Source organism: Colobus angolensis, unplaced genomic scaffold (assembly GCF_000951035.1).
Source record: "Colobus angolensis palliatus isolate OR3802 unplaced genomic scaffold, Cang.pa_1.0 Scaffold67, whole genome shotgun sequence".
NCBI lineage: Eukaryota > Metazoa > Chordata > Mammalia > Primates > Cercopithecidae > Colobus > Colobus angolensis.
In genome coordinates, this window is record NW_012120376.1 from 4,634,095 (window position 1) to 4,650,484 (window position 16,390).

The 16,390-nt window shown below is 38.7% G+C and overlaps 1 protein-coding gene across 1 annotated transcript in view; it reads left to right on the forward strand.

Annotated features, from left to right (window-relative positions):
- The first annotated feature begins 552 nt into the window (after positions 1-552).
- The window catches only part of LRIG3 (leucine-rich repeats and immunoglobulin-like domains 3), a 46,065-nt gene continuing 30,227 nt past the window's right edge, over positions 553-16,390 (forward strand). The window contains exons 1-3 of the mRNA XM_011925973.1: positions 553-667; positions 5,779-5,850; positions 6,055-6,129. Coding sequence (XP_011781363.1) covers positions 5,822-5,850; positions 6,055-6,129 — 104 coding nt within the window. The 5' untranslated portion in view covers positions 553-667; positions 5,779-5,821. The remainder of the gene's footprint in view (positions 668-5,778; positions 5,851-6,054; positions 6,130-16,390) is intronic.

The following is a 16,390-nucleotide window of genomic DNA, read 5'->3' on the forward strand; positions in this document are numbered from 1 at the left end:
TACCTGCCGCTGCCTCGGGGACCTGCTGGACTGCAGTCGCCAGCGGCTAGCGCGTCTTCCCGAGCCGCTCCCGCCCTGGGTCGCTCGGCTGTAAGTGTACTTCCCCCGGGGGTATGGGGGCCGGGCCCCTGGAGATTCGGGAAAACAGAAGCCGGCCAGGGCCTGATTGCTTGGGATTTGGTGTGCATTGCCTTTTTTTCCGGATAGCTCCTTCTGGCCCAGGCCGCTATCGGCGCTCCGTGGACGTGGAAAAAGAACTGTCTGGGCCTCAGTTTCCCTCCCACGTGCTTTGCGGGCGGCGCAGTTGGGCTCTTGGCGCGTCCTAACTGGCTGCAGGTAGCCTAGGGGAGGGGGCCAGTGACTACGCCGTAGGCCGGGAATGAAGTCCTGCGCCCTATGTTAGCCAAGGGATTCAAATGAGCGCTCCTGCCAGGCCTAGGCGAGATAAGTGGCAACCTGCGCGCATCAGGAGTTTGCAGTTCTCCCTGAGTTGTGAGTCTGGTTCAGCTTTAGTTTCTAGCTGCGTCAGACTCCTTTTCCTGTTCCCACCCAGTATCTGAAGTCAGGCTTTTCATCCGGGAAGCCCCCTCAACAGAATTCGGTCACTATCCAAGTTATGGTAGACGTACTTTTGTTCTCCCTCTGCTTGCTTTGACATTAGCAGACAGTAAGTTCCCCACTCCTCAACCAGATTGTAAAGACTGGTCAGTAGCTATGGAAAGGAAGGAACTCGATTATTCAGAATCAAGGGCGTGATTTCTGTAGCTCCTCAGAACACCCAGACGGTTTAGGGGAGAGCGCAGGGTGCTCTTATGCAAGTTTTTGGATTTTAGCTGCGAAGTCTGAAAACCTGAAGTCACTGCCAACTGCGTGAAGAACAAGAAAGAAAATGTAATTTAGTTGGAAATGCTGATCTTTTCCAAATGTCATCTCTTTCTATTCTTCCTCAGTCCCAGTTTTAAAATTGGTGGAGTGCTCTAGAAAGTAAACAATCAAAACTTGTATATTTTGAAGTAGTTGTTCTGTTTAAAATAAAGTGCAGTTCATACGTAATCTCAGATTTTGACTAAGCAGAATTGCAATGAAAATTTTAAGTTCTTAAAGCAATTCTAGTGAACTATTCCAATGCCCTTATCGTGGTAAGAGGTTTGGTCAGGTGTTGAAGAATTTATATTTTAAAATTATTGTGCTAATCTAAATAACTTTTGTGAATGTCGAATTGTTGGCCATCAGAAAGTATACTCCTTGTGTTTTTAATAAGCCTTAGTTTAATAAAGTAGAATTAGAGAGTATTGGATTGATATTTAATTTCTTATCATGGGATGTTTTAGTAGTTTTTATTACAATTGGAAGAGGAGATAAGGGCTTTAACGGAAAGCAGGGAGACTTTCAATTAGTTGTGGCTAATTCTGTTCAATTGCCTCTTGTGGAGGTCATGCTGCCTTATTCATGAAATGTGAATGGCTCTATTGACAACATATGGAACTGAACATGTAAATGACTGGAGGTGAACACTTAGGAATAATAGAGTGATGAGAAAGAGAAAATGAATACAGTGCTTTCTGGAGTGTATTTAGAAATACTTAGATTATTCACGGCATCTAACTTGTTTTCGATAGTTTTTCAATGTCAAGTTGTCTATTGTGATCATGCTAGTGTGCAGTACTTTTTTTTTCGTGGATTTAGATGTTTAGAAAAAAAAAATCGGTGTTGCTCTTGATTAGAAGTTGAGTTGAACCAAAAGGGGTTCGATACCTATTTAAACATTGTCTTAAAAGTAGCTGACCTAGTTAGGATTTTGTTTTGCAGATAATTTGGTGGCACACTAAAAACAAATTAGAGTTTATTTGGTTAGCACAGTCTTTAATTACATTTCCGCCAGCAGTAAATTGTCTCAGTACTAGTCCACATTCCTTAAATGTATGTGAAAATAAGTTCCACTTGTATAAATAAGCTCTCAGTCTGTTGTCAGGAACCCCACTGTGATCACTCATTGGACAGCTCTGTCATTCTTGTACTTCTGTGACTTTTAACCATCTTTGTAGGTGTCACCAAGCCATGTGGTCTGAATTCTTTATTGTAAATTTTTTTTTTGTTTGTACCTAAAACTCTAGAGGTCTCCTCTCTCCGCTTTTGAAAGAGGCAGAAAAACACGTGGAATTGAGTTTTACTTTCTCTGTTATTTGGTATTTTAGAATAGGAGGTTCAAAAGGCTACTAAAGTTTTTCATAATTAGAAAAATCGTCCTAACGAGATGACTTCCGAGTTCAGATATAAATAGAAAAATGCATGTTTTTCTTCCACGTTTTTCTTCTCTTACCTTAGGTAATCAAAATAGTAGAAGTTTGTCTTTGGACTGGCTTGTGAAAGCACTTTCAGAAAAAGTTCAGTAACTGTCTTTTGTTTTGTTGAATTTGCAAGTTTAAGAAAAACCTCTACGTGTGTATGTATTTTTTCCCACTTTATTTGGTTGTGATTTATTACTATAGGAGGCCCATGTGTGAAAAGTTGAATACTTTGAGCTGTAAAATAATGATACTGTATCAGTACTCCTTTTAGAAAATAACCTCTAGTACTTTAATGAAAGTGCCTCTTAAAAGAGTAACTATGTGAGCGAGCCTTTGTCTGAAAAAAACAACCCAGTAACCATGCGAAGCCTTGCTCACAACTGCCATTAAAGGCAAGCTAGAGTTTGTCTCGAGTTTGTGCTTAAACAGTTCTCAACCTAAAGAGGAATGCTTATTAGAATGTTATTTAGCCCAGAGATGGAAAAGTTGCTAAATTGCCAATGAGAACTTCCAGTATTACTAAGTTCTCACTGGCATTTCAGAATTATTTGTCTTACGTAGAAATGTTTGAGTTCTCAACAGGACCCAGGCGAAAGTCCCAAAGGTAGTTTCTGCTGGTGTGACTTCTTTAGTGTTGACCTGTTATAAATCTTCTGGTCCGTACCAGAATTGGGGGTGGGGTGGGGGTAATAGTCCTTATGGTTTTCACAGCTGTTTTTCTATATTTTCCAGACTAAAACTTGAATATAACAGGCTGATTTATGAGTCACTTTGGATCAGTGTCTTAAAACAGCTATAGCCTGGCTTTTTGTTTTTCAGCTTTCCAGATTTCTGCTGAATTAGCAGCTCTGCAGGCCCCAGTGGGATTGATTAAGAAGCTGTGCTGGATTTGCATTTAAAATTTGACTTGGAAGTCAGATTTCCAAATGCTAAAAGGAAGAAAATGATAGCTTGAACCAAATGTTGCAAATTGATTATTTTCATATATATTTATTCATTTGCTAATATGCAGGAAGAGAGAAGTCTGTCTAACCATGTAGAAAGAGTTTGATTTTCAAGTTTTGGCCAGCTGAGCTCTGGGTACATAGTTAACACTTCTGTGTCTTACTACCTTTCCCATTAATTAACCCCACTACAAAAAGTTTTTGTAAAAGTTTTGTGGGGAAGATGTTCATTAATGGAACTCTAAACATGAATAATCTCCTTTCTTATTGAATGTTTTATGATCTGGGTTTAAGAAAACATCGACATTGTACAACTTGAATCTGTTTTTAATGGTCTAGCCATAAAAACAATATAAGGAAGATTCAGGAAAATGTGACATCCCTTAACTGGAAAGTAATCATTTCTCAAATGTAAACTATATTAAATCTAAATTTAGGTACACTAAAACTTTCATAGCTGTAAGTATTTGGCAGTAAATGTCATTTAAGGGGCGTTTTTTTTCCCTCCTACATATAATGTAGTTTTAATAGTACACAAAACTCAGGAATGGAAGTTTGTTGCAATAACTGAATATTGAAAGTTGCCAGCTCCTGCTTCTGGATCAGAAATGAGGGGTCCCCAGCATGTGCACTGGTGTCTGAAGGCAGTTTCTTATTTTTTACAGGTCTTTTGTAGGAGGAATCTTATCCCATTACTAGTTGAAAAAAAGTTAAGTACTCCATCTCATTTCTCTCACAGGATTGCCCTGTGAAATAATCCTTAAAATGAAATGGAGAGCTCAGTTTTAGTTTTTTTTTTTTTTAATTCTTAATTAAAAAGAAAATCACCTGTGTTAGATATTAATGCCAGATTGCTTACCCCTTTCTTTTTAAGAGCTGAAACAATAGGGGATGTAGTTTTACGCTGGCACGATGCTCTTTAGTTAAGTGGGTCCAAATGAGACTTTCTGTTGACTCAGGCTACCTCCCAGGTGAAAGACTCTTTTCCTTGGTTGTTTTTTAAACCATGTGGGAAATCTGTGACTGTCTGGGGTGCTAAAAGCACACAGGTTTTGTTTGAATCCTAACGTGAGTTGTTGGGCTCACGGTTTCCTTGATGAACTCCAGATGGACTTGAGCTGGGCTATGAGGGAAAGTGTCTGGCTCCAGCCAGTGTGGTGAGCATGCACAGCAGTGGTTGTAATTGCAGGATTTTTATAGTTTAAAGACGGTGCCAGATTTTTTTCGTGTTATAACTCTACCAGAACAAATCTACTCATGTCTGTCACTGTCTGGTAGGTCTTTGGGCAAGCATATTTCAAATAAAACCTTGCAGGTTTTTTTTTTTTTTTTTTAGGTGAAAAAGAGAATCCAGGTTTATTCTCAAAACAAAAACTCAAAGACTGAAAGTATCTCTGATTTCTAATTGTTGACTAAACACTGAGTAACACTGTGCTTCTCTGGAGGTGATTTCTCTTTAGTTACTTTTTAGAAGGGGTATACTTATGCATGTAACACATAATTCATGCTTTTCTCCAGTCAACTTTGGTTATTTAAAAATCTCTGTTTTAAACACTGAAAAAATTAGTATGGGTTGGATAACCTCTTTCAGTGGGAAGCTTCAAGCCATGTTATTTGTTAGCCTGGTTTTTCATCACTCTTGAACCATTTCATTTTTATTACACTGTTTTGAAGGCACATAGTGAATGTATTAACACATATGGGGAATATAACCAAGAATATTTGCTGGAATTTATTCCATATTTTTAATCTTAAATGAGATGACTTTCTAGCCTAGAGTATTGTATATATATGATTTTGTTATTGTTTTTAATAGTAATGATGTTCTATGGAAATTGTTACTGAGTTAAATTGAGTTATTGAGTAAGAAGCACATTTATTTTAATGATTGAAATCTGTTCACAAGTTTTTGTGCAATCTGCTGAACTTTGTTAGGTGGTGGTGTGGTTTAAATTATGTATTACCAGATATTGAGATTTGGGGAATTTAAGAAAGCAGAGGGTTTAGATTGTTTTCTACCCTCTCAACACTCACACACAAAATAATACTTTAAATTTAGTGCTTTAACGCAGAGAAATAAATATGTATGCAAAGCAATTTCTGTTTTCCTTGACTGCAATAAGGACATCGATGCTTAAATGTATAACAATAAAAAGATTTCTATAGAGGCTTTAGTTTCAGCAACCTGCCTAATTAGCTCCTTTTCATGAACCATGATGTCATCATATCAGGTTGGGAGTGGGGAGATGGGAGGGTGAAGCAGACCTGCCAGTTCACAAAAGATCTGTTCACCGTGTGCCAAAAAACATCTCTTAAAATGTTTGTGGGCTTAAAGTATTTGAATCTGCCAGTCTCCTTAAACTAATTTTGTCCTTGGAGCTTGTATTTTTGAGTTTGGCATTTTGGTTGCCATCTAGTTTGTGGGCATAATAGACCAGTTATTTCTCCTGCTCCCACTAGTGTTCATAGAGATACTTCATGAGTCCACTTAGCACTATCAGTGATTTTTAGAAATGACTTATAGTTTTAATTTTGTTTTCTTATAGGGACTTAAGTCACAACAGATTATCTTTCATCAAGGCAAGTTCCATGAGCCACCTTCAAAGCCTTCGAGAAGTGTGAGTCTTCGTTATTTTGCTTTTAAGGTTTGAGTAAAATACATTACCCCTCATGCTATTTAACTGTAAGGAATACTTGGATTATAGTGAGTTATTCAAAACTTTTAACTTGGGAGGTATCTTGAAATAATATGTAAAGTTTTCACCTCTGTGAATGACAGATTACCTAATCAGCTTTTCTTTTTCTTGTTTTGGCATTTGTAGGAAACTGAACAACAATGAATTGGAGACCATTCCAAATCTGGGACCAGCCTCGGCAAATATTACACTTCTCTCCTTGTAAGTGAATATCAGCAGAATTCCTCATGTATGTTTGCAGGAACCTTGAGTAGTAGTTGCATAGGGACTAGCATAGAGATCTGAGAAGAAAAAATTGAATATTTTCTTCAGGGCATAATAAAGATACGCTCTTTAAATTGGTTAACTTGTCTTCTAGCCTCTAACTCTGTCACCCCTAAATTTCCTGTATTCTTATAACAACACACTTTACACTTTGCTGTCATTGCCGAACTGGTCTTCAAGATTCAAAGAGGCCAGCTTTACACCGCAGAAATGTGTATTTGATCATATTCTGTAGACTAGGACTTTAATTGTGGTATTGCTCAATGGTTGTCACGGGGATCTGTGGATTACGTATTACTTAGTTCCTAGTGGAGAATGATCAGAGTTGTTTTGTGAGGAGAAACTGGAGTTGAGAAGAAGCCATTGGAGTATCCTCTTTTAAGTGTGGTACCTGCAGTGAAAATCAGAGTTCAGAGCCATCAACTCAAAAAAGTAAATATGTGACTGAAGACAGAAATAACTTTGCAGGTTATTTTGCAAATATGAGTTTTCAAATACAATTAAGGTCGTACCAAGTTTTCTGTGTTTTTAGTGTAGGTAACATGTATATACATGCACCGATGTAGGTTTTGGAATAATTTTGACTTTCAGCATTTAAAGGTAGCATTTAGAATGCCTGTGGTTTAATTTCTAAAATCTAATTAGCTTACCACCTTAATCTTAAATAATTTGAAAATGTATTTAAGCTACTGATGTTAAAAAATGTTTTTCTTTAAGCAACTTAAGGAAAAACCCACCGTTGTTAGTTGCTTCTGAGAGAGATGTTGGGAGGGTTGAAATTATACAGTAAATTTCAGGAAAGCTGTTCAATTAATAGAGTGATCAGTACCCAATTGCTTACATCTGGTGATTTATAGCGGTTTGTTTTTACTGAGGGCCCAGGTCAGCTAAGTCACGGGTGCAGCCGCTGTGTCTGCTTTCCTCTGTTTGAATAAGAGCTAAGTGACATTTGATACTGATGTGGTTTTTCCAAAGATCAGAAACAGAAAGGAATGAAAGAAAAAGCAGTTGGTATTTGACAAATAAACACTGTATTTAAAAAACATTTTTATGCTAGCATAAATACCTTTTTTCTTTGTTTTTTTACAATTGCTTAAAATGTTAGAATCTAAATGGAGTGCTGGTTTTGGTATCGTAAACATCTGCAGCTATTCTTGTTTGACCAAGGTGGCCTTTTTAAATTCCACTTTGCTCTTTCTGTCCTTGCACTGCATATTGGCAGATTCTGTCAGTATGTTTAAGAGAGCTTGAGGGTCGTGGCATACTTCATGGCTGAGAGGATCCGCAGTGCAGTTTTGTAATCTGGGCAGAGTGGGGAAAGCAGTCTACTCTTTGGCATGGTATAGCGTTGAAAGCATTACGAACTTGTGAGGAAGTTAGAAAATTATGAGTAACCTAGTGTTTTACACTTTAAAGTTATGATTAGAAAGCTACAGTGATCTCTCAAAAGTTAGAAATTTGTGCTCCTTCCAAATTTGTCCTCTTCTCCATATTGTTTTTGTGTAGCACTTTAGCAAGTGCTGGGTGTGAAGTCACCCTGAATAATTTCACTTTCTTTCTCCTTAATGAATTATGGTACGTCTGGCCAGTGATTGCTTTGTTCATCTCACATAATGATACATCCAATGTATTACCTGGATTACATAGACTCTGCGAAGAGTAATTTATGTCACGGGTCTGATAATTCAATGTGGAGAGTAAAAACTTCTTTTTATACCAATGAAATATCTTGAAACATTTACCTCTCTGGTTGTTTTCATCTAAAAATGTTTTGTTTCCTCCTGCAGGCTTCATTGGATATTGTAATACACAGTCATTGTTTCTCAAGCACTTTTAATTTCTGTGTTGTGTAGAGTAAAACATTTCCTTTTATATAGAAACACTTGAAAATAAAACTAAAAATGAGTTCTGAAATACTTTTCTGAGATTTAAAAAAGAAAATCTCTGAAGTTATATAACATGACACAGATTGAAAACTTGCTGTAGCACCACAGTTAGATCTCATATCTTTCAAAATAGTTTTTAGAATGATTTGACTTTCATATTAAGAGTTTTTGTGGTTTTTTTGTGTCTTTTACATTTTGCAGAGGAAAACATTTGTATGGGTTATTTGCACAGGTTAAATAGTTTGAAAACTTGTGTTTAAAGAAAATGAGTAATTAGTTGAAGTCTTAACCATAGGATTTAATATTACTGCTCCATACTCTGTCTACTCTGTGCCATGAAGACTCCTCCCAGCTGGAGGGGCTGTATGCAGAGAAGACTGTCCTGGTGAGACTTTTGTCTTCTCATAGCTATAGGAGCCAGGAGCTGATAATTGGATCAAAGGGAACCCCATGTCCAGAGACGAATTCAGTTAGAGACCTATTCTCATAATATCAGGGAATCTGGGATGATAGGAATCTGGGATAATCTTCCCACTAACAAAGCTCATCTCTAACCTTTTTAGGAATCTTTTAGCATGTACAAGGCCTGAATAGAAATGCTTTCCTTTGAATCTCACACAGAACTAGCTGAGAAGTCAACCAGTGTGCTAGGTGCAAGGCATGATTTGTATGTTTTTTAAATTTTTCTCTCCCAGTATCCTAGCTATAGCAGGATGACATATTTTAAAAGAAGTGGAATAATCTTTGGAGTGAACATATCTTACAGTAAAACTCTATTGACCTGGCTTACATAAGGGAGTTGATTTTTCTGAAGGTACGAACTCTGGCTTTGTGTGATGTGGAATGACCTGCTCGAGCATTGGACATGATTAAAACCTGTGCTCTGGGTTAGGGAAGTTTGAATCCGTGAGTTCTACAACATTGTAGTTGAACAAAAGAGCCTTGTTGGTTATTAGAGCTAGTTGGGTCTTAGTCTTGATGCTAATGGTTTATATGGTGTTACCCAGCATGCAGATGCTGGCCTGGTGTCCTAGAGTTGAAGAGTGTTAGGTCAGTGACTGTCAAAGAGGCACCTAGGGTACTTGTTAGATTCTCAGACACTATCCCTAGAGATTCTAAATTAGTAGATTTGGGTGGGGTCCAGGAGTATCAATTTTAACATATGCAATATTCTAATCAGATACTGCATAAATATTTCTAGAGTTACTGATAAGGGTCATATCATAATCAAGTAAGCCTTTTCTCTTTATCTCTTATCTCAACAGTAGAGCATTTCTTCTTAGTCCATCATTGTCTTATAGCCTATCGTCTTTCCAGAGGTGACATTGTCATCATTCCAGAGAGGTTGTTATATATATTGATGACCTTTGCTGGTAGGACACCAAAACATGTACTCTACCAATGGAAAGCCATTGAAGAGATGTAAAGCAGGGTGACATGATCAGATCTGCTATTTGAAAATGTCACACTGTCTTTAGTGTGGCAAATGACCTGGAGGTGGCAGGAGGATGGTTTAGAGGGGCAGATAATTAAACCACGTGATAGTTGAGAAGCCATGGTGGCCTGTTCTCCAGTGAAGTCACATCAGTAGAACAGTGATTAAAAGTAAAGCTCAAGTCAGGTGGCCTGAAATTAACTGTTGGCTCCACCCTTTATCAGGTTTGTAACCTTGGGCAAGTTACTCACTGACTGTATTTCCTCATCTCTAAAATGAGAATAATGCTGGTGTCTATCTCATAGAGTTACTGTGAAGATATAGAGAATACAGGTAAAGCTGTCTTGCATGTACTGAGTGCTCAGTGAATGTGAGCTGTGATAAGGATGATGATTCATTCAACTGCAATTTATTGAGTATCTGCTATGTACCAAACCCTCTTTTAAGTGCCGGGACACCCAGTGAAAAAGCATATAAACTCCCTCTTATCCTGAGGCCTGAGGCTTACATTCTAGTGAGGAGAGAAAAATAAATAAGTAAGTAAACATCAAAAGAAAAGATAACATCAGTTCATGATCAATGCTATGAAGGAAAAGAAAGGAGAATAAAGGGATTAGAGAGCTCTGGCAGTTGTTCTTTAATGTAGTCAGGAAAGGCACGTATTTACCAAATCCTACTATGTTCTGGGTACTGTTCTGAGGTTAGGATTCAGAAAACAGGCAGGAATCCCTGCCCTCATAGAGCTGACCTTCTCATGGAAGGAGAAACACAAAAAATAAGAGATGTGATCAGAAGGGGATAAGTGCTATGGAGAGAAGCAGCAGGGAAGAGGTGTCAGAAGAATGTGGCCAAAGAGGGGTTTTACAGTTTTAAATGGGGATGTAGGGAAAGGCTTGCCAGGAGGAAGATACTTGAATCAGGGACTGAAAGTGAGGGAGGGAGTTGTGTGTGTTTCTGGGGACATTGGGTCATCTCCGCTAAGCCTGCCCTGCCACATTTGGGCCCATCTTACCTTGTATATCCAACTTACATAGTAATTAAATAATTTTGTTTATATTTTTCTCCTCTGCTGTATTTTGAGGCCTCAGTAGCTAACTCTTCTTTTCCCCAGCATTTAGTGCAGGTATATGGCATAAATTAGTGCTTAATTAATGTATGAATTACATTATCTATGTATGTATGAATTAAAGAATATTCATAGAATAACTACATGCTACACTTAGCGTAATTCAGACAGATCTCCTTCTGTACACTTAGTTTAAACTAGTGGCTACAGATTTACAGTGGCAACAGCATACCTATGTTTTACATAACTTGTGTTCAACTATGCACACTTGAGAAAATAACAATAATAAATTCTGACAATAGCAATAATAATTAAAAGGAAAAAAAGAACAAGAGAAGTAACTTAACACAGAGAGTCAGCTCACCACCCTAAGCTGGTGAGTGCATGCCCTGGAGTATGTATGAGGTGGGAAATAAAAGCCTCCTTTCCCATATGCCTTTCTAAGCATGAATATCTCAGCCCACTGAGGGTGACAATGGTGTTCAGACATACAGCTTTTTCACAACCCCCGTGCCCTTCACACTTCTGAACTACTTTGACAGACCCTGAACCAAAAATTTAAAATGCGCAACAATGACAAAACCCTCCTCTTTCCAAATTGATCTCTTCCCACACTGAAGGAGAACTGCCCATGTTAGATTCATTGAGAAGGGAGGACTGTCTACATAAAGTACCTTGCTGGAGTCATGAGAGATCTTCAAGAGTCTGTTGATGATACATGGTTTTCCCCCATCTGCTGGCTTGGAACCTAATGCCGCGAGATGTGGTTCCATCACATCATGCATCCTTCTGTATTGGAGATGCTTTGGAGGTGCAGGAAAGTAGGACAGTCATGCCCATTGCTATGCTACAGAGATCAATACTGGGTGATAGGAAGTACTGGCAATTTGTATGTCATGAATAGTTATTGTAGAATCCCAAGAATGACGATTTTTCTTTTCCAGTTTTGAAGCTTTTACAAGCACAGTATGTGTAGTCTCTAATGGCATGGTCACACATCTCCTTCCAGGGTCCGACTTCTATCTTAGCGAGCTCTCAATTCCCTGAGCCCACTACAGTCTCAGACACACAGAAGGTGTTCACTAAGAATCGAGTAGACAAGAGAAATCACAGGCCCTTGTGCAATAGAGGGGAGCCCTGAGCTGGGAATTGGACTCACAGAAGCACAGATTTTCGTCTCGTCTCACGCTACTAACCTGTCTGACCTTAGGCAGACTTAATTAACTTTTCGTTGTTTATCTGTGAAAACAGTCTAAGATGTCTGCCCATCTCTCTCCTGGGGTTCCGGTAAAGGATCAAATGGCATAATGTACATGAAAGAGTTCTGAAAGTGTGAGCACAGGCAGCTGCTGCTTTTGCATTGTGGTGGGCTTGGCAGAGGAGCAGAGACTGGAGGCAGTGGGCCAAAGTGGATTCTTGAATGGGAGGGTCACAGGAGGAATGCAGGATTTAGAAACATTATCCTGGCAGCAAGAGATGAGGGAAGGAAAAACTACTTTGCATTGGGGGTGAATTTTCAGGAAAATTTCCACTCTCTTCAAATAGTTCCTAATAATGTTGGTGGGTACTCAATTATAAATAACAGCAATATTTGTAGCCTGAAGGCTTGTGTATCTACAAAGTGAATTTCAAGCTCTTCAGAATGCCCAGCAACAATGCCTATTGTGTACTAAGTGCTAGGGAACAAAGAAAAAATAGGATTTGGCCCCCACTTTCAAGGTGCTCTGAACAAGAGAGAAGACCGATGGTAAAGACATAGCACACATGGGGTGTGCCCGGGACAGTAGAGGATGCCTGGGCTACCACATAGATTTCAGGATGTGTGCAGCGTGGGGGAAGTGAGGAGGAGAAGGAGGGAAACTTGTGTGAGTTGGTAGGGATCAGCTCAGGAAGCTTCTTCCATGCTTAGGTAGTTTGCATGTTTGGAGAGTCTTCATTGAAGACTTTTTTTAAAAAAAAAACGGGAATAAAATGACTACAGTTAAGCACAGAATCTGCTTTTCTCCTTTGATAGCCATTAAAGAAAAAGTCATTCATTTTCATTCATTAAAGTCATTTAATTTTCAAAATCAAGTGGATATAAACAAATGTGGCTTTGATAATAAATAATCATGACTTGCCAAATGCCTCTTACCCGTTGACCCCTGGAGCTGTTCAGTGTTCTGAGCCCTACTGTGTGTTAGGGCCACATCTCTTTTTCTCACAAAGGGAAACTGGCCATGAGGTGGGAGTCACAGGAGCGTTGGCTTATGAATGATGAATAGGGTAGAGTTGGCCGGAGTGATCACAAATCAGATCTGCAATATTCCACTATTTATATAGTGAACCCAGCACCATATTAAGTGAGAATTTCATTCATAAGCATGCATTTCTCATTACATTCCAAAAATCAGACCATTAAAAAAACAAGTTTGGGAAACTCTTATTCGAGAGACTGTTGCTTGGGTACATGACACAGAGTTTATTTAATTCATCAAACTCAACCTATAACTTTAAAGTAATATTGATATTTTAATGTGCTCTGAATTCAGAGGTAAAGTTGCAAAGAGGGAAGGCAAGCATTACATGTATTTTCAAGTGATGATGTCTCTTAGTAACATTGTGCAGTAGAGCTCAAATAATTGCTACCTTTTTTAAAAAACGGAACTTTTATAACTCAGTATTTGAAAAGTGGTCATTTGTCATATTAATTATGGAAGTTGAGGAGCAGCTTTAGCCACAATTAGAACTTAAGTTTCTGGGGAAATGGGAGAGTTTTGTTTTTATTAAGTGGACAGAAACCATATCCCATCCTTATACTCTCGTCTTAGTATAGAAAAACCCATGAAACTTGACCGTCTTTACTGCCAGATTTATCTAGAATGTGTGCTGTCCTGATGCAGATGAATGGGCTGTTTCCTTCACATGTAAAGGACATCTTTGTATTAGAGGTTGTCCTGGTCTGTTTTCTGTTGCTTATAGCAGAATACCTGAAACCTATGCAGAAAGCTATACAGAATACCTATAACATCTTTAATTTATAAAGAAAATGAATTTATTTCTTATTGTGGAGGCTGAGAAGTCCAAGGTTGACGGGCCTCATTTGGTGAACCTTTTTGCTGGTAGGGACTCTGCAGAGTCCCTAAGCCCTAGGGCACACTAGAGCATCTTGTGTCAAGGGGGCCTGAGCACACTAGCTCAGGTTCTCTTCCTCTTATAAAGCTGCCAGTCTCACTCCCATGATAACTCATTAATCTATTAACCCATTGATTCACGAATAGACTAATCCATTCATCAGGGCAGAACCCTCATGGTGCAGTCACTTCTTAAAGGCCCTATGAGCATTACATTTTCTCGCTCTGTCGCCCAGGCTGGAGTGCAGTGGCATCATCTCGGCTCACTGCAAGCTCCGCCTCCTGGGTTCACGCCATTCTCCTGCCTCAGCCTCCTAGTAGCTGGGACAACAGGCACGCACCACCATGCCCAGCTAATTTTTTGTATTTTTAGTAGAGACAGGGTTTCACCATGTTAGCCAGGATGGTCTCGATCTCCTGACCTCGTGATCCGCCCGCCTCGGCCTCCTAAAGTGCTGGGATTACAGGCGTGAGCCACCGTGCCCGGCAAGCATTATATTTCAACATGAGTTTTGGAGAGGAGCGATGTTAAAACCACAGCAGGGGACTGCAGCCTTCACCAGTACATACAAACCAGATATTACGTTTAATGGAAATAAACTTATGAAGCTCAAGTCTTACAAAATAAACACATAAACATCTTAATATGATAAGCTGTAATGTTTTATTGGATTTTAAAATGTTTATAGAAGAGTTACACATAAAAGAGAGTTTGGTATACACAGAGCTGTATTTGTGACAAACACTGTAAGTTTATCTTCACATTTAAATATAAACTGGTCCCCAGAATTCAAGGTTGCTAGGTTTTTGAATTCTCAATTTAGAATGGCTGTATTTGACACATAAATTTGTGATTATTGCATGGTTCCTTAAACCCTTCAACAGTTCCCATTGCTCTTAGGTGAAGAGAAGAATCCTTCTCAAGACATACAATGCTCTGCATGATCTGCTTCCTGTTGGCCCATTGAGCAGTCTCTGTAGTCACCCCTCAGTTCTCCAGATGTGCTAGGTTGTTCCAGCCCTGGGTCCTTTTGCGTATGCATTTCCCACTGCCTAGAATACTCACCCTGCCTGCACTCTGTTTAAATCAGAGTCTTAGGTTTCCCCTTATACATTTTTATATTTCCATTATTATAATGTCTACTTTATCATCATATAAGTAATTGTATTTTTTACTCATCTATTTGTTATTCTTTAAAAAGTTTCCCCCACCAAAATGAAATTTTATAGGAGCTGAGATCATGTCTATTATTTTCCCCATTGCAACCCTGGCATGTAGCACAGTGTCTGGCCCATGGTGGATGCTCAGTACATGTGTGTTGGATGAACGAATGGATGGCTTAGTCCAGATTAATATATATGGGTAACTTTTCTGTTCCTGCATCTCCATTGTTTTCCTTAATAAGACTTGGTTTTTCCATGGTAATGACAATTTTAGATTTGACAGTGACCCATTTTGGGCAACCTTTCTGTGGTGTTGAAGCCCGTAAAATTCATTCCCACCTGCTTGATTTGACTTTTCAGTATAGCTTGCCGCAAAAACTCTTGTATTACCAATATTTATCCTGAACCTACACCATTCTCTCATGCCCTCTCTCACCTTCATTCTATTAATAGCCATTTCAGTTGGTGCTTTAAAGTATCAAGTACATCTTCTACCAAGAGACTTCTCTGTGCCAAAAGGAGACTTGTTCTACCAAGAAAGACAAGACAATAAAGCTACAGCTAGTTTCTTTTCATGATTGGGATGGCAAGATTCAACATGTGTCTCTATCCTGGCCTAGTTATTTTTCCCTCTTCTCTTCCTTATTTTGGTGTCTCAGTTGTCTTCTATGGGGCAGAGGTTCCGGGCTCTTATTTGATAGAGAGACCAAAACAATGAAACAGAGCTCTAGCAGTACCACCTCCTCCCTTTTTGGCTGAAAGTTGCTTGAGTACTAAATTTAAAACATGAAAGAAAAGGCAATTATAAATATAAACACCACCTTTCTAATACTTAAAATCACCTGCCTGCTGTCTCCCTGTCTCTCATATAGCTTTATCGAGCAGATAGAGCAGTCTCTAGAGTCAGGTAGAAGGCAAAATGAAATATTAAGGTAATATTCATGCTGTAGGTACCATACAGCATAGGACAAACATGGTAAACATTCTTCGACTGTCACTTTGACTGTGCGTGAGCAATTTTAACCATTTTTAAAATTAGAAATTATGAAATAGAATCAAAATGAGCATTTTTTTTTTTTTTTTAAGAATAAGATGCTTTTGAATTGAGACACATCACTTTGTGATCCCACACAAAGTATCGACCTAGGATAGAGGACAGTACTCTTCAAAGATGAATGGATATTTACAGACTCAGGGAAGTAGTCAATTAATTGTATAAATCTCTGTTTCTCTTTTTCTCCTCTGGCCTTTCCTGTCTTAATTTCCTCAGTACAGTTGCCATGTAAATTTTAAAGAAAAGGTGAAAGGAGTTAGGAACAGCTTGCTATATTATATTATATAACTGGTGATAACCATTTGTTGATAGTTTAGTGTGTTGCATAATTCTGGTAACTTGGAATCAGAAGAGACATTTTCCTCTATAGAGAAATCCCTGGAAGGGTGGTTGTCTGACCTCCCTCTCCTTAATCACTTCTAAGAATAGAAGGTCATTCTTGGTGAGCAGCCTTTCTGTAGTGACTAATTCTAATTGCTA